General features: G+C 44.2%; 1 protein-coding gene and 1 pseudogene across 11 annotated transcripts in view; both read right to left on the reverse strand.

Annotated features, from left to right (window-relative positions):
* On the reverse strand, window positions 1-23,689 carry LOC134486955 (noelin-like; annotated as a pseudogene). Its single transcript, XR_010066551.1, has one exon. The product of XR_010066551.1 is annotated as a noelin-like (transcript).
* Dock7 (dedicator of cytokinesis 7) overlaps window positions 1-23,945 on the reverse strand; it is a 183,500-nt gene extending 159,555 nt beyond the window's left edge. For 7 of the 10 annotated variants that reach the window (XM_063287651.1, XM_063287646.1, XM_063287644.1 and 4 more), the window contains exon 1: window positions 23,739-23,920. In XM_063287651.1, the coding sequence (XP_063143721.1) occupies window positions 23,739-23,776 (38 nt within the window). In that variant the 5' untranslated portion in view covers window positions 23,777-23,920. Of the gene's footprint in view, window positions 1-23,738 lie in introns of all 10 variants that reach the window. The other 3 variants (NM_001415886.1, NM_001415885.1, XM_063287647.1) reach the window with 2 other exon arrangements.
* Between the last annotated feature and the right edge of the window lie 261 nt (window positions 23,946-24,206).

The raw sequence follows: 24,206 nt of genomic DNA on the forward strand, positions 1-24,206 counted from the left end.
TTCACTGGGGGTTCAGTCTTAGCAGGACCCAGGGCTTCCCCTTCCACTGGTGCTCTTACTAGGATATTCATTGCTACCTATGAGGTCAGAGTCCAGGGTCAGTCCATGTACAGTCTTTGGATAGTGGCTTAGTCCCTGGAAGCTCTGGTTGCTTGGCATTGTTGTACATATGGGGTCTCGAGCCCCTTCAAGCTCTTCCAGTTCTTTCTCTGATTCCTTCAACGGGGGTCCTATTCTCAGTTCAGTGGTTTGCTGCTGGCATTCGCCTCTGTATTTGCTGTATTCTGGCTGTGTCTCTCAGGAGCGATCTACATCCGGCTCCTGTCCGTCTGCACTTCTTTGCTTCATCCATCTTGTCTAATTGGGTGGCTGTATATGTATGGGCCACATGTGGGGCAGGCTCTGAATGGGAGTTCCTTCTGTCTCTGTTTTAATCTTTGCCTCTCTCTTCCCTGCCAAGGGTATTCTTGTTCCCCTTTTAGAGAAGGAGTGAAGCATCCGCATTTTGATCATCCTTCTTGAGTTTCATGTGTTCTGTGCATCTAGGGTAATTCAAGCATTTGGGCTAATATCCCTTATCAATGAGTGCATACCGTGTGTGTTTTTCTGTGATTGGGTTACCTCACTCAGGATGATATTTTCCAGTTCCATCCATTTGCCTTAGATAAACAAGATAATTTGTGATTAGATAAACAAGGAATGTCATGCCCATATAATAAATTTACTCATTTGTAAAAAGAAATGGGTGTCAATCATGAAAGAATAGTCTCAAGTGAAAGTAAACGGTCTGAAAAGGTTATGAGTTATGTAATGTCTGCTTTATGGTATACTGAAAGAGGCAAAACTATGTATAGAGTAGAAACAACTGCTCTAGGGGCTGGGAGGGGAGGAGAAAGGCAGTGGAAGTTGTCTTTCTATTGCTGTGATCACCATAACTAAAATAACCTGAAGAGAAAAGCACTTTGAAGAGGGTGCTGCTTGCTAGTTTGCTCGCCTGCTTCCTTACATAATAGGGAAGGGGGGGACACATCCATCACCGGTTGGTCCCTCCCACCCCAATAAGAAAATACCCCACAGACCTTGCCTATGGCAATCTGATGGAGATACTTTCTCAATTAAGGTTGCTTCTTCTTCCCAGATGATCCTGGCTTGTATCAACTTGAAAAAGCAAACAAACAAGGAAAAAACTAACCATCATAGGGAGGAAAACTATTCTGTGTGACATAATAGTGGGTATATCATTACATATAAAAAAAAAATCCCTGTTGTAATCTGTGGACCTTCGTCAATAGTAACATATACTAACACCAGCTCATTCAATCAAAACAAATGTGCATATTTAGACATTAATAGTAAAAGAATTAGGAGGGTAGTAAAAAAAACAGCAGAAGTCATCATGTTTTCAAAATTTTAAGATTTAAAAACCTGGACCTTTGTAGCCCACAAAAAGCTAGACTTAGGCAGAGAAAGATTTACTCATCGTGGCCACACTGAGAAAGGGGGAAAGGAAAGGAAAGGAGAGGAGAGGAGAGGAGAGGAGAGGAGAGGAGAGGAGAGGAGAGGAGAGGAGAGGAGAGGAGAGGAGAGGAGAGGAGAGGAGAGGACAGGACAGGACAGGACAGGACAGGACAGGACAGGACAGGACAGGACAGGACACCTCAGTTAACTAGGAGCAAAAGAGAGAGCATCAAAAACAGCCTGAGGTGAGAGTTGAAAGCTAGAGATGGAACACAATCTTTTTAGACAGAGGACAGATTGAGGAGAGGGCAAAGGGTAATTCTGTAGTCTCTGCAGGAAAAAAAAAAAGTCTCTTTAATTGAGGACTCCATTTGGCCTTTTTCTTTAAACTGGAGGTTGGGCAGGTACAGGCAGTACTGATTGTCAGTGGAGTTCAGAAGACAACCTTTGAGAACCCTTTCACTCCTGTCCTATCCACCAGTCCTTTAATAGAGTCCAGGTAATGCAAGTGTCTCTTTCGGGGTTGGGGAGGCCTTCATTTGTCAGTCGAGAATCTTAAGGTTACATCACATGCTTTAGGTCACACACACAGTTTGTGGGTGTTTTTTCTCTCTTTTTTTCTTTTTTCTTTTTCTTTTTCAAAAAGCGCATTGAGAAGGGTTCAAACTATTCTTGGGATGCATCTAGAGTCACACACAAAAGGAGGATCCTGGTTGGATTCAAGGTTCCTTAGTGAAATGGCATTAAGGATTGGAAAAGAATCGTAAAAATTCATGGTGCAAAAAGCTCTCTGGCTCTCTCATGGTTACAAGGGGGCAGAGAGGCTGCTTCTTCAGTCAGCGGCACATTGAAAAAACTCTTTAAGCTAGCCTGGCCAGATGCTGCTTATGGCTCTCCTGAACCTGCCTGAACTTGGACTCCAGGCCTTTCATCTGGTTCTCCATCTTCTCCACATACTGCAGGACTCTCTGAGTCCGCATGCCCAAGACTTCTATGGATTGAGACATGTTTTGCACCTTTTCCAGTAGCTGCTATTTTGTGCTGGCATGGTCTGCTGGGGGGTGACCACCGTGCAGATACACTTGCCCTCACTGTCCTGGGCAGAGCTGCAGCTCACCTCGGGGTTGGTGGGCAACACACCGGCTGCGGTCCAACATCCCGCTGCTGGCGGCCAAGAGCCGGGTGGTATTAAGGCCCATCAGGGAGAGCAGTGTTTGGAACATGCAGTTGGTGATCCTGACCATGGTGCTTAGCACAACTCCGATCTTCAGCAGCAGCACCGACATTGCGCCTCCTGTGCCTGCGCTGCACGGCGCCGGCTCCTGCACCCCGGGCAGCCTTAGACCGCGAGTACCACAGCGGGCAGGGGCGCCTGGCTTCATCTCGGATCCCCCTCTGCCCGCCGCGCCCGCCCGTCTGTGCGCCCTGGACATCCCCGCGCCGCCTCGGTGCCAGGAGGTGACCAGGCAGCTCTGCACCGCTGGTGCAGCCCGCCGCTGCAGCGTCCCCACGCACTCCACTGCCGAGAAGGGCCATAGGGTTCTGAGCAGGCGCAGCAGCGGGGTGGGGGTGGGGGCAATGCAAGTGTTTCTTAACCATGCTTAAAAGTCCTTACATTTCTAATCCACTTGTCAAAACTAAAGTAACAACAACAAAAATCCTTCAGAAAGGGGTTGGGGATTTAGCTCAGTGGTAGAGCGCTTGCCTAGCAAGCGCAAGGCCCTGGGTTCAGTCCCCAGCTCCGAAAAAGAAAAAGATAAAAAAATCCTTCAGAAAGAAATATAATCAATTTAGGGTGTTGTTGTTGTTGTTGTTGTTGTTGTTGTTGTTGTTGTTGTTGTTGTTGAGGGCAGTCCTGGCTGCCCTGGAACTTGCTTGTCTAGTCAAAGCTGGCCTCAGTCACAGAGAAGCACCAGCCTCCACCTCCCAAGTGCTGGGATTAAAGGCATAAGGTTCCATCTATGTTCATTCTTTGAGACATGAGAAAGGGAACTCAGTTCTGACTCAAGAAACCAGAAACATCACACATCAATTGCTGGTTTAAATGTTAAAGAGAGAAACAATTGAGACAACTACTTCAAAAGAGATCACCTTTATTTAATAATGGATATAAGTCCTCTTCCTCTGTGAGGTGGGGTCCACTCACTAACCTAACTATATTTTGTCCTCATCTAACTCAATTTTACCTGTAACTTTTTCCTTCTGAATTCTACTGAGTCATTCATGCCCACAATTTCTTGGATTCCAGGAACCGCTGATCTGATTAATAAATATCTTTACAACAAGAGGCCAAAGCTATCCCCAAGAAACAGTCTCACAGACAGATGACCGCATGATAACAGTGTCTGGCTAAGCAGGAGCAATTACCCTGCTGCCATAATGGAACCATTTCTCCTGATGACAGAACCAGGGCAGAGGAACAATCTTCTCACAATGGGGACTGATTTGTTCCTTCCAGTGATGAAGATTTCTCTGGAGCTTTGCAGAAAGTCTCCCCTCCCCCGCCTTCCCCCACACACCTTGGTTTGTTTGGGGGTTTCTCTACAAATGCCACACTGACCTCCAATCTCAGTAACACTCCTGCCTCAGTTTCCTGAGGGCTAGGATTGAAGACAGGCACCACCACATCCACCCAGCTCAGAGATGCTCTTGAGATGATGATGAACCATACCACCACCTAACTGAGATTATCCGCTCAGCCAAATCACATGCATGCAAAGCACAACCCTTGCCTTTTTTTAAACACTCTAAGAACCTCAAAGCCCTTGTTAGCTCCTCAGGGCAGAGCTCAGGCCATAGACTCTCTCTCTTCTTCCCTATCCCTACACCAATTAAAATGCCTCTCATGCCTCTCACCACTACTTGTCTCTGGCATTCATGACAGGCAGCCAAGCCTGCTCTGCCCAGGGCCCCAGAGAGCCCTTTGCAAATATTACCAATGTGTCTTACTTCCACATGTTGTCATTTCCCTAAAAGGCAAAATTGGTAATAATAAGATGTAATAATGCAAAAATTAAATCATTTTAAAATAAACTGTAACAGCAAACATAAGCTGTCTGCCTCCCAGACAAGAGGCCTATCTCAACCTCCTGAACAAACTCTCCATCAACAAAAACCACTCTCTTCACCAAACTACAATTCAATGTATCCGAAAAAGATGACATAATTAACTTAAAATCCTCCACCTTCAGTTACTCTTGCCAGCCATTTTCTTGCTCCTATTGATGACTTCTAATACAAAGCACAACAAGTCAGGCTTTCCATCCTCACTTCCATAAGCTACTAACACAAACTGCAGAGTGGAAAGAACAGAACAAAGTCAAGGGGCTTGGAGTTACCTATGCTACTCAACTATGATATGAAAATCCCTATTTCCCTCAAGAAAAAAAAAAAACAATCTAAAATTTGATCTATTTATCTTCTTTTTAAATCTCCAATTTTACAAACTCCATCACTGTTAATACAATCACAGTTTGACACAAGAGATCACTGCACTGGTTAATCACATAGGATGCTGGAAATGAGCAACAGAAGAAACACATCAAAGCACGAGAAGTGAAATATGTTCTTTTACTGATGGTTTTCTGTTTTGAATTTGAAGACCTTGAAGTATTGTTTCTATATATAAATTTAAAGAAATAATCAAAATGAGGCAGAAACAAATTGTAAGGAATGACAAGAAGTGGAAAGGAAGTTAACATGAGAATGATTTTCATGGAAGAAAACTGAAGAGAAGTTTTTAGTGAAAAGGAATTCTGCATTACAGAGTAAGATTCTGCCAGAGAGTAAAATGACTAAACGGAATTGTGAGAACTGTAGGCTTCACAAGGAAAGAAAGGAGGCATGGGAACAAGACAACCTGGCAATGTACTTTCTCTCAGTGTTTATCACAGCCAGAGAAAACCCAAAAGCTGCCTGGGAGTCCAGAGTCTTAAATTCTTTCGTCTGGTGAAGACTGTCTTTAAGGTCTGACCAGCAAAGATGTGACTGAGTTGGAAGGAAATGAGAAAGCAAGTTGCTATCAGGGCTGTCATCCTCCAGTCCACTTTAGATGTCCCAGAAGGAAGAAGCCATCTTCAGAGAGTACGCCTTATTTCCCAATGTGGGACTCTCTGGCCACCAGTATAGCTGGAGGAACTCATTGTGCATTCTGATGAAGAGGGGACAATGAAAGAGGGGCTGTCCAGACTCTTCAGAGACAGAAGGTAGTGGCCAAGCTGACTCCTTATATTCCCTCTTTCAATTGAGTAATAACAGGGTCAAGATCTCCTGTTTGATGCACAACCCAGATTCCTAAGCAACAAAGGCCTGGTTCCCAGAAAGATGCTGGGGTTATATTAACATGGTTGTTTGAATGTGAATGGTCCCCACAGGCTCTGTGTTTGAATGCTTGGTCCCCAGGTAGAACTGTTTGGGAAGGATTAGGAGGTACGTCCTTATTTGAGGAGGTGTGTCACTGGGGGTGAGCTATGAGGTTTCAAAAGCCCACACTATTCCTAGTACTGTACCCTCCATCCTACAGATCAGGATGTAAGCTCTCAGCTAGCGCACCAGCACCATCCTGCCCACCTCCACCATACTATCCACATGATGATCATGAACTAACATGGGAAACAGGCCCCCAGTAAGCATTTCCTTTTACAAGCTGCCTTGGTCATGGTGTCTCTTCACAGAAGTAGAAAGTAACTAAGACACGTGCTTAAAGTGGTCACTGAATTTACCCACAGTCCAACTCATCCTGGAATGGAAACTCTTTACAGGTAGATTCTTGGGGTAACAAAACCCCCAAATCAAAAGAACATCATAGCCGAAGTAATAGATCCATACGTGTACTGTCAAAAGGATAGTTAATATCCAGTAGCTCTATTAGAGAAATGGAAACACAAACCAGAAGCACACTACCTGGAAATTATCAACAAATGTATTTAGAGTCAGGCTACTGAGAAGACTTCACATTTATCACTTAGTTTTTGTCAATATTGTTGCTGGTTAAATGTAAGCTTTCCTTTGCAAAACAGAAAAAGCTTAAATTGTAAGAGGACTTTTAAAAGAATTACCCAGATCTGCCTAAAATAACAGTTGTTTTAGCCTCTTGTTTTAAGAATAGTGTAGGGTGGGACAGAGAGATGGCTCAGCCTACCGAAGTGTTTGTTACTCAGGCCAGGTAACCAGAGTTTTATCCTTGGACTGCACATGAAGGTGGAAGGAGAGAAACTGATTCCACAAAGTTCCCTGTCGTCTGACTTCCACACTCCCACATGAGTCACACAGACACATGCATCACACAGACACACCATGTGAGAAATATAATGAAGTTACATGTAGCATGGAGACTCTGTCATCCGATAAACTGTAAGAGCCAGTTCTAACGTTAAAGGCTACACTGGTCAGCTGTGGAAAGGCTCACAGAACTTGGTTGTGGCTTCTATCTGTTGCTGTGCCCTACACATCAGAGCTTCCCAGACAGAAGCTAAAGGTCCTTCCTAAAATGTGGAAGGTCCTTCCACAGAAAACATGTTCTGAAAGTGCACCTTAGCATGCAGATTAGCAGGTAATAAAATATAATCAACTGAGGAAGATGATATCAACTCTTTTTTTTTTCCTTTTTCTTTTTTTCAGAGCTGGGGATTGAACCCAGGGCCTTGCGCTTGCTAGGCAAGAGCTCTACCACTGAGCTAAATCCCCAACCCCTGATATCAACTCTTAATAGGTGTATATAAGCCTATTAACCTCCATCTCCTATGGGATTATAACTGTATCCTATAAACCATGGATTAGGTATGTTTAAAAACTGGGAGGACAGAGGTATTATGTTCCTTACACTGTTCACTCTTCCTTTGAGTTACAAGGTGCCTGGATTCATCATACCAGAATCACCATGACATACAAACCACGTGTATTACTAAAGTTCACGCTGAAGCTAAAGGAAGGAGACCTACCTTCTCAATGTTCTCTCCACTTCTCTAGCTTTTTCACTCTCTGAATAGTTACACTCTTTTGTACATTAGCCAGAATCCCAAAATGAATTTATTGCAACTGTATTTTAAGACACAACCATAAGTATCCTTTGTGTCTTATTCTTCTAGTTGACCTCTTTGCTTAGCTATCTATGTTTTGGACTAGATTCCCCAGGATATTAAGCCTATATTTTTCTGGGCTATTTGAGCTGGAAATATCACTGATTTAATTCGTGGTTTATGTCATAATCAAATAATGCTTTAAAATGCTGTAGTAAAACACGAGAAAACTCAAGGTAGGGCACCCAACTATTCCTGGCAGTACAACTATTGTGTATCAGCACTAACAGGATTCACACAACTACTATGAAGATGCAGACCACTGGCTGCCGTAAGCAGTTTAAGAATAAGGAATGAAATGTGTCTAGAAAATACTTGCCACTAAGCAAGGCTGACATCTTTGGGTAAACTCCTATATTATATACACTTTCAAAGTATTCTTTTCCCGTTTTTTAAGCTATAATTTTGTAAGAAAGTTTAGCATGCCCAAAAGTGTATCCTGTATTTTAACACTTCAATATGTATTCCATTGACATTGGCTAAGCACGTCCAAAAATGTAGCCACCATTGAACTAGTCAGTTTTGTGTCACGGACCCCAAATGTCCAATGTGTGTGTTTATGTGTCTATATGCACACATGGGCATGTGTGGGCATGTGTGTGCATGCGTATGTGTGTGTATGTGTATGTATGTGTGTGTACAAGGGCACATGAGTGGAGACACACTCAGGAATGCACATGAAAACAGGCCATATGACAACTTCAGGTGTAGTCTGCCTTGTTTTTTGAAACAGGGTCTCTCAATGGCCTAGAACAGGTCTGCTTGCTAAGCTGGCCAACTAGCAAATCCCAAGAGTCTGCCTGTCTCTGTCTCCCCAGCACTAGGATTCAAAGTACATACCGCTTCCATCGAACTTTGTGTGTTGGTGCTGGAGACCTAGTTTACTTTCTTGTGCTTGTGTGGCTAGAACTTAACCAACCAAGCTATCTCTGCAGTACCCAGAAATTTTTATTTGGGCTTACAGTTTCAAAGAGTTCAGTACATGATCATTTGGTCCCATGTGGTTGGCAAAACATCATGGTGGCAGAGGTGTATGGCACAGAAGCTTCTTCAAGGTGAACAGGAAACAGAAGAAACAGACATGAAGAGGCCAAAGCAAGACATAGCCCCCAGGGAGGCTCCCTGTGCACTATTTCCCCTAATTAGTCCCCATTTCCTATCATCACCTCCCAATTACACCATCATATTATGGATCCATCAAGAAAATTAATCTCATTATGTCAAAACCCTCATGATCTACGCTTCTCTAGAGATGCCCTCCAAGGCTGGCCCAGGTGTGCTTCACTAACTACCTAGGCCTATTAATCCAATCAAGTTGACAGTCAAGACTATCACAGCTGTCTTTGAACTATGATCTCTAACTAAAGAGCATGCTCAGAACACCTTCCTTCACTGAGCATGCTCAGAACACCTTCCTTCATTGAGCATGCTCAGAACACCTTCCTTCACTGAGCATGCTCAGAACACCTTCCTTCACTGCGCATGCTCAGGAATGCACTCACCCCTAAAAGCCTGGTTTACATGAGTACATACAGGCTCTAGAAAAAAAAAATCCACATTTGCTCAACAAAGGCAAAATTTAGGAAATAAATTTCATGTTCTCCTTGCCTGCTGCAGATAATAAATCTTTCTCCATTCTTCTTGGCTCTGCTTGTCTTGGCATGACACTCATTGACAGATGAAGTCATTATATTGTTAAACCACTGATACCATGCATCCTATACATGCAAGGAAATGCAGGCTACAAAAGACAAGACCAAACAAGGGAGTAAATTAATCAGGGTGGCAGCATACCAATAGAGAAGAAAAACCTTCTTTTAACTGCAAAGAGCTTGATTCAAGCCATAGGGAAGGCCTATGACTATAAACATTTTCTTTGGCAGAAGCATAAGAAAAATCACAGAGCAAGTTCCTCTGGCATAGCAGTACGCAAGAGCTAAGGATAGAAACATGGCGGAGAAACATTCAGTGCAGTATCAAGAGTCTGGTTTCTCGAGCATGACATGGTGACTCTCTTTTTTTTTTTAATATTTTTTATTTATTCACTTTTTATTTGAGTACAACACTGTAGCTGTCTTCATGCACACCAGAAGAGGGCATCGGATCCCATTACAGATGGCTGTGAGCTACCATGTGGTTGCTGGGAATTGAACTCAGGACCTCTGGAAGAGTAGTCAGTGCTCTTAACCACTGAGCCATCTCTCCAGCCTTGGTGTCTTTTCCTTCAGTAATAGCTTCAGAGTCGCTGAGGACTCACTGTAATGGCGGGAATCTGAAATGTGCTGCACAGGCTCCTGCCTTCAACACCAAGCCCCAGCTGTGGCACTATTCTGAAGCTTTAAAGGGTAGAGTCTTGCTGGTGGGAGGAAGTCACTAGATGCGGGCCTCTGGAGGTCCAGCCATGGCACATTTCCAACACCTTAGACTAAGCCACTTCACTACGCCATTCCTGCTGACAGACTTCAAACCTCTGAATGGCTGAGTGAAAAAACATTCCCACAATTGTTTCTGTCTTGGCAACACCAAGTAACTGATACGACTGACTCTGTGCATGCCATTTATCCCCTATTTTGTATAAATATTTCAAAACGAGTTATTAAAAATACATATTCTCTAATTGTGTTGACATTTTCCTATCCAAAACTATTTTACTGGGACTAAAGAGATGGCTCGGTGGTTAAGAGCACTAGCTGCTACTGCAGAGGACCCAGGTTTTATTCCCACTACACACATGGTGGCTCACATCCCTGTGTTAGCTCCAGTTCCAGAGGACCCAACGCCCTCCTCAGTCCTTTAGAGGTCCCAGGCATGCACATGGTACACAGACATTCATGCATATAAAGTAATACTAAAGCACTCAAAACACATTAAATAATTTGATTGTTTTGAAAGAACTATCCTTTTGTGGTAAGTGAATACTACTATAGTGGCTACAATTACAATTGGCTCCTAACAGGAAGAAAAGCCTGACAAAAGCCAGAACTCCATCTTACTTAGGCTAACCCCTTCCAGAAGAGTCCGCAGTAATACAGTAATACAGTAATACAGTAATACAGTAATACAGAGTGCTTAGAAAATGCTCAAGAGCTGAAAGGAGAAGTAAGAACAGAGAACAAAATTCCTAGTTCCTTCCCTCAAAAGCAGGTAATCACTGATGTTAGGCTAGAAAGGAACAGCTGGTGGGGCTCCCTGAGGGTGGAAGCCAACCCCCAGCCTCAGCCCACGGCCCAAGACAGTGTGGGATAGAGAAAGGAAGTAAATAGTGTGCGGGAATTTGGAGAGTGCCTAGCCTTATAAGACTCCAGAGCTCCAGATTAGTAAACCAGTCTATGAGTGCAGATGGCTAAATTCATCTGAGACAGGGACTGCCTCTGCTATCACTCTAGAGTGGCATTTGCTGGGGACAATCTGTCTTCATCAGGGTCTAAACATTCACTCATCTCTTTCAAAGCCTGGTTGACCTCAATTACATACCAAAGAGGATTTCTTAAAAGCTAACATTTACTACAACACTCTGATTTAATGTAAAAATTTTTAAATAATTTTAGATATGTAATCTGTTTACTTATCACAAAATAATTTCTATCTTTAGTATATCAGCAAAAGGCTGGTTTCAGGGAGTTACTGTGGAAACAAAGGCAATAAGATTTTGCAAGAAAGAGAAAAAACAACAAAACACTGGCATAAGAAAAATATCATTAGAACAAAATATATAAAAGATACATGCATTCATTAAAAATTCACTTACAAGTTTTTCTTTAAAAAAAAAAAATGTGTCTCGGGGCTGGAGAGATGGCTCAGTGGTTAAGAGCACTGACTGCTCTTGCAGAGGTCCTGAGTTCAATTCCCAGCAACCACATGGTGGCTCACAACCATCTGTATTAGGATCCGAAGCCCTCCTCCGGAGTGTCTGAAGACAGCCACAGTGCACTCGCATACATTAGTAAAGAAATCTTTTTAAAAATTATCTCTCTCATCACTATTTCCAAATCCACAGTGAAATCCCTCAAATGTAAGTGCTTATCCATTTAATACCCTCATGGATATACTTTATACACAAAAAAGAGAAAGAGCAAATCTTTATTTTTAGGTGTATATGCATTTTATTTACTATCTTTTCTTCATAAGTTATATTTGGAAATATTTCCCAATCAGCACATAAAATTAGTAATTTGAACAACACCTGTCAAGCACTTGCAGAGTGTCACATTAAACGTTACACTCACTATTCAGGGACACCCCATGGAGCAAGCACTACACTCTCAGGGTCATTATGGCTACGCAGCTAACTAGCAATGGTGAAAGATGTGAGCATAGAGAGTCCACAGCTAAGCTACTCGGCTAACCCACTCTACGTCCATTCTGTGGGTGAACTGAAGTGCATGTAACAAGCCTATCAGTGACCATCAGGCTGCTTCTGTGTCCCCAACATTCTCACTAGAACGCTTCTGCAGACATTTTTTCCTAAATGGAGAAGTATGGGTTACTTTTGTCTTTCTTTTGGGCCTCTCATATTTCCACATTTTCTGAAACAAATTATCTCATGGGAAAAATAGGTTTAGAAACTATAAAATAACAGGCCTAGCATTAAAAATGATAGAGAGGGGCTGGGGATTTAGCTCAGTGGTAGAGCGCTTACCTAGGAAGCGCAAGGCCCTGGGTTCGGTCCCCAGCTCCGAAAAAAAAGAAACAAAAAAAAAAAAAAATGATAGAGACAGGGTTTAAGTTCAAACCTATAATAGGCCTAGCTATAAACAGCTGTCATTTCAGCACTTTAAAAGTTGAATCAGGCTCTCTCCTCCAGCCGAGCAAGATGCCCAAAGGAAAGAAGGCCAAGGGGAAGAAGGTGGCCCCGGCCCCCGCCGTGGTCAAGAAACAAGAGGCCAAAAAGGTGGTCAATCCTTTGTTTGAGAAAAGGCCTAAGAACTTCGGCATTGGGCAGGACATCCAGCCCAAAAGAGATCTCGAGTGCTTCGTCAAATGGCCCCGCTACATCAGGCTGCAGTGGCAGAGCCATCCTTTATAAGCAGCTCACAGTACCTCCTGCCATCAAACAGTTCACCCAGGCCCTGGACAGGCAAACAGCGACTCAGCTGCTAAGCTTGCTCACAAGTACAGGCCAGAGACAAAGCAAGAGAAGAAGCAGAGGCTGCTGGCCCGCGCTGAGAAGAAAGCTGCTAGCAAAGGGAACGTCCCAACTGAGAGACCACCTGTCCTCCGAGCAGGGGTCAATACAGTCACCACCTTGGTGGAGGACAAGAAGGCTCAGCTGGTGGTGATTGCCCATGATGTAGACCCCATTGAGCTGGTGGTTTTCCTGCCTGCCCTTTGTTGAAAGATGGGGGTGCCCTACTGCATCATCAAGGGAAAGGCCAGGCTGGGGCTCCTGGTCCACAGGAAGACATGCACCACTGTTGCCTTCACACAGGTTAACTCAGAAGACAAGGGTGCTCTGGCTAAGCTGGTGGAAGCTATTAGGACCAATCATAATGACAGATATGACGAGATCCACCGCCACTGGGGAAGCAATGTCCTGGGTTCTAAGTCTGTGGCTCGCATTGCCAAGCTGGAAAAGGCAAAGGCTAAAGAACTCGCCACTAAGCTGGGTTAAATGTACACTTAAGTTTTCTGTACATAAATATAATTATAAAATTATCTTCCAAAAAAAAATAAAAAAGTTGAGGCAGGTGGATTGCCATAAGTTCCCGGCTGCTTGAACTACAGTGTAAGGCATTGCCTCCAAAAGAAAAAAGTCACACACACACACGTGTGTGTGTGTGTGTGTGAGAGAGAGAGAGAGAGAGAGAGAGAGAGATGTGTACATAACACAGCTATATGATGTAAATATAGTATATATTATAGATAAAGACACACACCACCTGCACACACTTCCATGGAACCAAGTTTCCAAAAGCAAACAATTCTGGTTATAGTTCATGTTAATTGTTTCTCTATTTGCCCAAACTTCACTCAACAACTCAGGTAAAGACAGTGAAAAATGCCTAATGTACAAACTAACAGATAATCAGGAACACTGCTGGGATAGCCTTTCTTCACACTGTGTGAAGGTATCCCTCTCCGTATTCTGAACTGTTAATTCCGCAGAAAATTATGTGCTGGCAGGATTCTGGTGCTGTCATTTATAAGGCCTATCACCAGATTTTCTATGTTGTAAATATTTGTCCTTCCTTACCTGCCTAAAGGCAATCTAGAAATGTGTCAGAGGTTGTCTCGCCACTGACAAAGACCTGATGGCCAATAGTGAAGCAGGAAGTAGAGGGTGGAACTTCCAGGCAGGGGAGTGATGCAGGAAGAAGGAAAATCAAAAGCCAACATGGAGGGGAACAGTCACGGACCAGAATAGAGCAGAAGCAAAGAGGTATAGAGTTAGTCCCGTGGCAGATAGCAGGCTAGATGGGTTAAGTTAGATGAGTTAACTGAGAAACTGCACCAGTAAAAGGCCAAAGCTTTAAACTTTATTAGCAGCCTCCATGTCTTATTTATACCACTGGTGGGTCCAAGAAAGTTGGCTATAAGACATTCCAAAAACTAACAGATTAACAGAGCACTCCAGTGACAGCCACCATTGTTACAATCTATCTCATGTCTTTCCTGAACGCTGAACAGAACTCTAAGACACTGTCTTTGGGTTACTTTTATGTGAACTTGTCTAAAGTCTTTAGGATGGACCAGGCTAGGATGTAAACAGGACAGAGAGAGTCCTTCTGCTGGGTGACTTCAGGACACTACGTGTCAAAGCCTTACAAGGTACTATGTTAAAAAGATAAGCATGTCTCCAACACAGTGATTTTTATAGGGCATTTCAGTATGTCTTAATTTCCTCTACTAACACACAGTAACAACACTGTTCCCCACTTTATAGAACATCTTAAATTAGAATACAGAAAGGAAAACAAAACAAAAAAAAAAAAAAGCACCTGTGAATGTTGGGGCTGACTTAAAATTAACATGTGGCAACAGGAGGGAAAAGAAGTCTACAGTAAAAAGCCAGTCCTCCTCCTCCTCAAAAAGAATCTTTAATTTAACCCATTTCTTGAGTCTTAAGAATCATCTTGCCTACAAGCATATAAATTATAGTGTTTAAGTTAGATACATTAGTTGATAAATCCTGGTTTATTCAAAGTTTTTTGGTTTTGTTTTCCTAATTTTTTAAGATCTCCCTCTGTAACCCAGGCTGGCCTAGAATCCCTCTGGCATCAAACTCATGAGATCTTCCTACCCCAGCTCCAGTGTGCTGGGGATACAAGCACAAGCCACCTAGCCTGGCTTATTCTAACTTTTAAATGCTTCTCAAGCCTGCGTGCTGTCCTATCCTTTCCTACAGTATTCGACTATAATTCATAGCATACTTGTAGTCAGCAATGGTGGTGCACACCTTTAATCAAGCACTCAGGAAGCAGAGGCAGGGGGATCCCTAGGAGTTCAATGCTAGCCTTGTCTGTATAGTAAAATTCTTTCTGAAAAAACAAAACAAACAAAAAACTCCATTGTGAAAATCTGAACATTCTTTTCCTTAGATCATGAAGAGGTGAGGGTTTCTGCTGGCTCAGCATAATGCTGGAGGTTCTAACCAATGAAACGGGGAGGGGAAAAGCAAGTGTGCAGAAGAACAGAAGGGAAACCACTCCAGTCAGACCTACAACACGAGGCTGCCGTTCTCAGGAGGCAAACCCTAAGTCCCCAGCCCTAAATTATAAACCAGCCTTAGTGGAAGAGAATGAAGGAGCCATGAGACATAATGGGTATGGAGAACTTGCCTGCACTCTATACTACATTCCCAGGGGAGACTGCTATAGTGACAGTCCCCTTATCAAAATCCCAAACCACTGGGAAACAGGTCTGGCCACGGAACCCACCTGTTATGCTGGCACAGGCTGAGCCTGAGCTGTCCCTTACTGGCTGCGAGATGAAGATAAAAACGCTTTCTCCATGACTCAGTCAGAAAGAAGAAAGAGGGAAGAAATGCTCTCAGGATGGATTACACTGGCAAAAGATCTATCTCCCTGAGGCCAGCCGAACACAAGTTACAGGTGGTCGTAAAGACCATTTCCCACCACCAAGTAGAACCAAATACTGGAGTTATTTTGTGAGGAAAGGGAAAAGATGGTAAAAATGGGCAGATTTCGAGAAGCCTTGGTGACAGGACACCATCTGACTAACAATGAAAGCACACATCACAAGACAGCAAGGCTGCTAGACATCAGCACAATCATTAAATGCTTGCTGCAGGGCTGGAGAAATGGTTCAGCGGCTAGAGCATCGATTGCTCTTCCAGAGGACCCAGGTTCAATTCCAGCATCCACATGGCAGCTCACAATTCCAAAATCTAACACCTTCATACAGGCATACATAAATGCAGGCAAAAACACCAATTCATATAAAATGAAAGTTAATTAATAATAAAAAGAAACACACACAAAATGCTTGCCACACAAGAACCTGAGTTTGACCCCAGTACCCACCTAAAAAGCTGGGTGTGTCTTCAGTTTGTTGTAAGATTATGTTTCTTAGGAATGTCAAAAGCTACACCCATAAAGTCTCCCCAACACGACTACCTGAACATAAGGTGAACAAGGACAGTAAAAGACGGAGAAAGCTCATGACGCCTCAACCCTACACAAAGAACTACACAACTAAGGAATGCCAAGAGTGGGAGAAAGTCTTCCCCAGGGAAGGCCACACCAATCAACTATCCAAACCCAAATGGGCAGCCCTGAAAACAGACAAACAAGTGACATTATACAGACTGAGCACGTATTTATTTACAAATATGCATGCATGTTTGTAATGACAGTTAATGAAAAAGAGAAACCATGAATTTGAAAGAGGGCAAGAAGAGGTGTATGGGAGGGTTTAGAGAGAATAAAGGATGGAGAGCAATTGAGAACAAAGCCCGACAGTAACCTCTGGCCTCCACACATGCACATAGATAGACAAAATATAAGACACACACACAAACACACAGTGGGGGGGAGAATAAATAAAATGATTGATTTTATGTTGTGTGTGTGTGAATGTATTTGTATGTCTGAAAGTGTTTATACATGTGTTCCTGTGGAGGTCAAAGGTCAACCCTGGGTGTCATTTCTCAGGTACCATCCACCTTGTTGTATAAGATGGGGTTTCTCACAGATTTGAAGATCCCTGATTAAGCTATACTGGCTGGCCAGAGAGCCCCAGGGATCAAACTGTCTCTAATTCCCCAGCATTGGGGTTACATATGCATGCTACTATGCATGGCTTATTTATGTGGGTTCTGGAGACCAAACGTGGGTTCTTGTGCCAGCAGAACAAGTACTTCACAGACTGAGCCATCCCCCCTTCCCCCAAATTAACTCTGAAGAGAATCTGCCACTTAGTATATGGCCAGCACTCTTACCTTCCTTCCCCTCTTTAGAAACCCTGTTTGGTAATGAATGTACTCCTTGAGACCCAAGTGGGGCTGATCTCATTACACTCCCTCCAAGTCAGGGAAAGGCAAAGACCCGAGGACTGACTAGACTCTTCTACATCCCTGAACACTGCAATTGGTTCAGGGAAGTACATCCACCTGAAGCAGACAGATGACTGAGCTCCGGATAGGAGCTGAGCCTACAGAGCTGCCGAATCTCACCGCAACTGTTTTGGTTTTGGTTTTGTGTAAAATCTGAGATACAAAGACAGCAGCCCTACTGCCAACATTTGCATCACCTAATCCAAAATCATCAACTAACAAAGTGAGCACTTCTTTGTTTCCCTGAATGGATTTCATTTGAGCTTCTGTAATTCCATTTTAAAAATTCCCTTGGTTTAAAAAATAAAGCCAGTGAAAAAGTAACAAGATATGGAAAGTGGCTGCCAGAAAGCCCACATGACTCAACAGCACAGAGCAGGACTGACTGGGACGCTGAGGTGCCTAGAACAGGAGTAAGTAAGTGCCCTCCCTCTACAAAATGCTCTACTGATCTAGGAGCTCTTTCTCTGTGCACACTCTGTGGCCAACAAGCACATCTGCCAAGTGCACACACACACACGCACGCTCGGTCTCGCGCTCTCGCTCTCGCTCTCTCTCTCTCTCTCTCTCTCTCTCTCTCTCTCTCTCTCTCTCTCTCTCCAGGTCTTTGTGAAGATGTGCCTCCACCTTCCATCACTTCTTACCTTTCTGAGCCTCACCCTACTTTCTCTTGTTCCTGGGATTATATTTCCCAAACAAAGCCTGAATTCTCATCCTTAGCCTCTGTTTCTAGGGGAGGAAGTCTAAAAGAATTTCTAGAAAGAAAAGAGAAGAAATGTAAAGAAAAAAAAGGGCTGGAGAGATGGCTCAGTGGTTAAGAGCATTGACTGCTCTTCCAGAGGTCCTGAGTTCAATTCCCAGCAGTCACATGGTGGCTCACAACCATCTGTAATGGGATCTGAAGATGGCTACAGTGTATAATGTACTCATATAAATAAAATACATTAATTTTAGGGAAAAAAAAAAGAAAACATCTCTCAGCAAAGACAAAAACAAGCAAAGTAATAGCCATAGCAAACCCACAGAGTGTAAGCACTAACTTAAAACTGAACTAACTTTTCAAAACTTTCTCTAGAAAGGATGAAAAATAAGCCATAGTGGGGGAAGCACCATCCGAATAATACATGATTAATACATTGACTGTATGTGAAATACACAAAATCACAAAGGAAAAAAATGGGAGGGGATGGCCACAAAGATTTAACTAGGCAATTTACAAAACAGGGCATTTCAATAATCAATAAACACACAAAGCAGAGTTCAGCTTCATTAATAATTCAGTAAATAAAAATTAAAACTTTACTGTGAGCTAGCATCATGAATCCAGTACACTGACAATCCAACACATTTGCATTATACTGCAAAACTGGGCAGCACCAAGGAGCAGCAATCATGTCTAAAGCAACACTGTTATAGGGCAAAAATCACTTTAAAGAACAGCTTCGCCTCGCCTGAGCCTGATAAGTAAAACTGCCACAAATGACAGCATACTTCAGCCAGGAATTCCAGAGTTGACCATCCCCGGGAGCAGTAGTTCTCAGGCGTGGCACAGCAGATATCCTGCATAGCATTATGATTCATAAAAGTGGCAAAAATACAGTTCTGAAGTAACAAATGAAATAATCTTACGGTTGGGGTCACCACAACACGAGGAACTGTATGGAAGGGTTGCAGCATTAGGAAGGTTGAGAACCACTGCTCTAGAGAAACGTAAGCATCGACGGTCCCAGCATAAACATACTGTCTAGAAATCAGAAACTGCGTCATGGCATACTTACACAATAAAACTCTACAAAACCACAAAAAAAATGAACTTCACAATATAAATTTTAGCAAAAGAGAATAAAGGAAACAAGCAACATAATACGATTCAAATACCTTCTTTAGAGAAGAAAACCTCTATTGCTTAGAAATACATCCACAGATGAAAAGACCAAAACAGGAAGTACAGGCCGTCCCTCCCCCTCCGCACAGTGCACTGGGAGCACCTGGGGATGGGTAAGCTCTATCTGCCTCATTGGTTTTTAATTTTTAAATTATACTTGCTATTTCTCGAGGAAGTTTGAAAGGAATATAAATTACAAATGAAAACAATGGAATAGTTAATGGTAGGGTACAGTGAAAGCACCTCTGACCAGAGAACAAGGTGTAATCTAAAGAATGAGTCAACAAGAGAGAGATCAGATTACAGAGAACCTTAAAACACAAGCAAACCTTTGGAGTTCCCTCTGACAGAAAACTGTACTCTTATTGAAAGCTGTGTGGCAGGGAGCCTGTAGCACGTGAGAGTAAGAGTGCAGAGAGCCTGGGTCCGTGATTGCCTAGGGAAGTGTTGACACATACTTGGAGGCCGCACTGAGGCCACACTGAGGTGGCAGTCAAGCGACCACAAGGTACCGGACTTGAACAGTCAAGACCTGATCTAGCAGTATCTTATTGTTTGCCTTTTTTGTTTCTTATCCCAAAATCAGACTGAAAGGCTTACTCATTATTGTAACTGAAGTTCATTCTCTTAACTTATGGTGAATTGGAGGGGCAAAGATGAGAAACTGGGAGAGGGGCATAGCCCCTGAAATCAATGCTAAGGCAAAGGGAAGGGTCAAGGGTTAAAGAAACACAAAGCTACCCATTCCTGAGACAAAGCAGGAAGTAGTCATGATGATGGCACATACCTGAGAGAACAGGGACTAGAAACACCCGTAGTTGGTGGCAGCTAGGAGTGTAGACAACTCAATAGGTCTGTGTTTTACAACTGACACTGGCATTAGTCTTATGACAGAAAAGAAAGGTCTCTTAAAAGGGATATAAATGTTAGAATGGGAAGGCAAAGTGTAGAGCCAAGGTTCTGAGGAAAGTGGTAAGAAATAGGCTTCAAGATGTGCCTAGCACATCGGTGTCTAAGACAGGATGACCAGAGTCTGAAGCCAGCCTGGCTACACAGGGAGACCCTGTCTCTGTAACAGGAGAGGGGAATCTGGAGTAATCTCTTGTGAAGGAAGATGGTAATAAAAGGAAACTGAACTGTTCTGGTCTCCCTCCAACATGTGGCTTAGAAGGTACAAAGAAACTAGGCACTGAGCACTAACAATTAGTGGGGTAAGGGATTGGCCAGGTTCAATTCTAGCACAACAACAAAAAAAAAAAAAAAAAAAAAAAGGAAGGGAGGAATGAAGGAAAAGAATTATCAAGGACAAGGTGAAAAATAAAGAAAGATCAGGGAAATCTGAGTCCACAGAGAAAAGTGGACGGTACAGCTGGTAACATATGAAGAAAACTGGTTCACACAGTCACAATCACTAAAAGGTAAGAGGACATCAAGCTCAAGCCATTAAATAACACTACATTCGGTCCTGACCGAACAAACACACACCTGACCCCCCAAAAAAACACAACAAAAACAAACCAAAAGCTTAATTTTCTGCTTCCCGGCAAAAACTACAGCTAATCAAAAATGGGGAAACAAGAACGTGTGCATAAAAGCTGTGACGTTAACAGTGACACCTGGGGATCCCGTGAAACAGGTGTTGCACCAAAGTACAAATAAAAAGTGTGGAGGTTGGGGATTTAGCTCAGTGGTAGAGCACTTGCCTAGCAAGCACAAGGCCCTGGGTTCGGTCCCCAGCTCCGGGGGGGGGGGGGGGGGGGGGAAGTGTGGCAAGTACAATCAGAAGACGGGGTCTGAGGCCAATCTGGGCAATGCCAGCACTGTCTAAACGCTCGTCTGGAAAGCAGCACTGCTACTAGCAAGTAATACCCTGGCGACGCAGCAACAGCTACCATTTCCTGCATGCTCCCTTTCAAGGACCTCAAGGATGTTCGTCCATTTAATCCTCACCCCCACTGTGTGGGTGGGGGCTTCTGGAAACCCAAACGAGGTCCGATGGAATGTTCAGAACTGCCTAGCTACCGAGACATGTAGGCTGACTTTCAACCGGGGCAATGTGGCCAAAACCAATATTCTGTCCTCCACTGTGTGCCTCTCTAGGTTATAAGGATACGAACCTGGTAAAAATGTACACCAATATCCATCCTCTTACTGAATATCTGGTCACAGGACAAAATGATCCAAATGAAACCCTACATCGTTAATCAGAAATCAGTTAAAACTTCATAAACGTACAAGCCTTGTCCCCAAGAAGGAGAAAGATTAGAGAAGAGGTGATTTCTTGATATGGGCAAAGTGCAGGGGGCCTTACAAAGCTGAGCTAAAGTAAGCCAGCCAATCAGGTAAAGAAGAAGAAAGAACTTTCTGAAATCACATCCCAGCCTGAAAAGGATAATGGCCTTCCATGGGAAAGGCTGAAAAAATAGCTCAGCCAGAAAAAGCTGACTAGATGGTTCTTTATAAAGACTTCCAGACCATCCTGATCTTTTTTTTTCCCCTAATGTTTCACACAGCAGTAGGTTTTTACAGAGCAGTGAATTTCATATATGCATATATTATGGAAAAGACTGTTGCTCTGAAGAAAAGGTCTTAAGCCTCGTTTCATAAACATTGCAAAAATGAAATAGCTGCTATTCTAAATAGCACAAGGCTTTATTCTGAGCACTTTGGAGGTACTGGTTTCTTTAACCTCATAGCAACCCTATGAGAAAAGTTCTAGGGTTGTCACCATTTTTAGGACAAACAAAAACGGAATCACGTAACTTGCTCAAGTTTATTCAATGAGCAGCAGGGGCCAGGCTGTCAACCCAGAGTATCCCCAGAAACACTGTGCCGTGTTTCTGCTGGCAGGAAACTTAAAAGCACAGCTCTCATTTCTCCAGAAGTATTATTTAACGATACTCAGTAAGGAGGACAGTACTCATTCGCAATAGATAACTGCCAATTGCATTCAGCATTCTGTCCTTGGGTTTCAATACAATCCTATCAGCTCCTCAGGCTTCACTCACAATCTACTTCCTGATGATTCTGAATTCGAGATCCCCAGTCTCTCCCATGCCTCAAGCTGGTACCAAAAATCTAATACATTTACATTTAAACGCTATGTGAGCCCTCAAAGCCAAGATGTCTAAATCTGAATCCTCACTTCCATCCAACCGTATTCCTCATTCTTAAAGCCCCTCCCCCTGTGCACAGGGACCTGAGACTCAGTCCATCCTCCAGCTGGCTGCACAGCTGGAAAGCCGGTGGCAGGGACGCTGCACTGCCCCACTCGTCCTCTCTTCCCACAGGCAGTCAATCACTCATCACTGCATGTCCACCTGAATGTCTCCTCCAACAGCACAGGCTTCATTCCCCTGCCCTAATTGTGTAACTTCCAGGATTCTCCCGACCTGAGTTTGAGGCTCTTTTCCACAACAGAGTCTATTTTCTTTCTTGAGGCTAGTCCTGTTTCATCTGATTTCCATTCACGGAAAAGAGGCACCGCCTGTATTTCATACTTTACCCTCAAAGGTGTACTTACTTAGTGAAAGGTGAACTCTAGATCTGTTTGGAAGAAATGTACAAAATGTGTCCTTTAATGGCATGCCTTAAGACCCAAAAACAAACAAACAAACAAACAAAAAAAAAAGGCATACTTTCCAATCCCAATTACAAACGTTATAGTATGGACAATGCACTATTAAGCACTTTATACAAAAATGACCATTCAAAATTCACAACAATCCTACAAGCTAGATACCAGTATCTGCCATTTTTTCACAAGAGACGACTAACATGCAAGAGAATTTCAACAACCTGGTGAAGGTCCTGATTTTAAAAACACTCAGTATTGGAATTTATATTAGTCTGCCAAGAGCACCCATAGTCCCTAAGAACTTCTTTTATCTCTTAAGAAGAAAATGAAATCCATGTTTTAAAACTCAAAATAAAACTCATTTACACCTGATCTTGGCCAAAGACAGAGGTGCAATGAGATGTTAGTTTTAAATGGGGGGGGGGTGTCCCAAAAGCCTTAACATTGTGGGGGTCCGGAAGCTAATAAAAGCTTCTTTTCCGACATATCCAAAAACCTTCTACAAATAGAAACAAGCTAAAAAGATCCAGAACCACAGAAATATATACAGCCATCAAAAATTTCACCTGAATGTTACCTTTCTTTAATCCTAAATCGTAGAAATAAGGCTTTATTGGTACAAACAAACAAACAATGCATAGTTCCTTAACCATAAGTACATCCCATAGTTAAATTCTACAAACATCCTTCCATTTTTTTATCTGGACAGGGAGGTAAACTGCTGGGAAACCTTATCCTGGGTGGGTGGCTTACTCCTAGGATATGAACGCCAGGCCCACGCATAAAGCACAGTGCGGGTCGGGTCATCCATCTTCCTCTGGGGCCAGAGAAAGAGCGCCCACCAAGCCCACGGGTAAGTGGGGTGCTTCCATGTCTCGTAGCCCACAACTTTGCACTGCGGCCTTAGTGTGCGTGTGCAGGCGTGGGTGCGGAGCCGCTGGGGCGGGCGGGGCGCCCGGGGTGCTGTCAGCGGTGGCGACAGAGGTGCGAGCGTGTGCGCCGTGGCCTCTTCGCCAGTTCCTTTTGTTGGGGTGCCGGGAGCCGGGGCGTGGGCGTGGAGCGCCAGGGAGGACGCGACTGAGGACACAAAGAACCGCCGAGCTGCCGCACGCCCTGCGGGCCTGGCGAGGCGCAGGCTGCAGGCCCAGGACCGCGCGGCAAGGCCCGTGGGCCGCGCCACACCCACCCTCCCACCCCCGGGGCCCGGCCGGGCTCCCCACCGCGTACCTGCTGATCTTCTGCGCGAAGGCGCGACGCTCCGCCATGGCTGCGGCGGCGCGGGCCGGGCGGCCTCTTCCTACTACTCCTCCTCGCGCTCCAGCTCGCGCTCCCTCCCGCGCGCTCGCCTGTCCGCTCTCCGGACCCCACCGCGAGGCTAGGCCGGCCGCTGGAGCCCGGAACGAGGGTACCGTAATGCGCCGAGGAGGCGCGCAGGAGAAACTTCTCTCCGCCCCCGCCTCCGCCACCCCCCTCCGCCCCTCGCGCCAATCCCGGCTGCAGGCCGGGCTGGAAGGCCGCAGTAGCCGTCAGGAGCCGATGGGACGCTGGGCGTGGAAGCGGGCCGCGACCCTTCGCTGCCCTGCCTTCACGACCGGGAAGACCCACGACGGGGGCCGTGGCAGCCGAACACGCACAGAGCTGGGCTTTCCCCAAAGGGAAGGTTAGGAAATGGAAAGGGCCTTGCGGCCGGGAATG

This window comes from Rattus norvegicus, chromosome 5 (genome assembly GCF_036323735.1).
Source record: "Rattus norvegicus strain BN/NHsdMcwi chromosome 5, GRCr8, whole genome shotgun sequence".
NCBI lineage: Eukaryota > Metazoa > Chordata > Mammalia > Rodentia > Muridae > Rattus > Rattus norvegicus.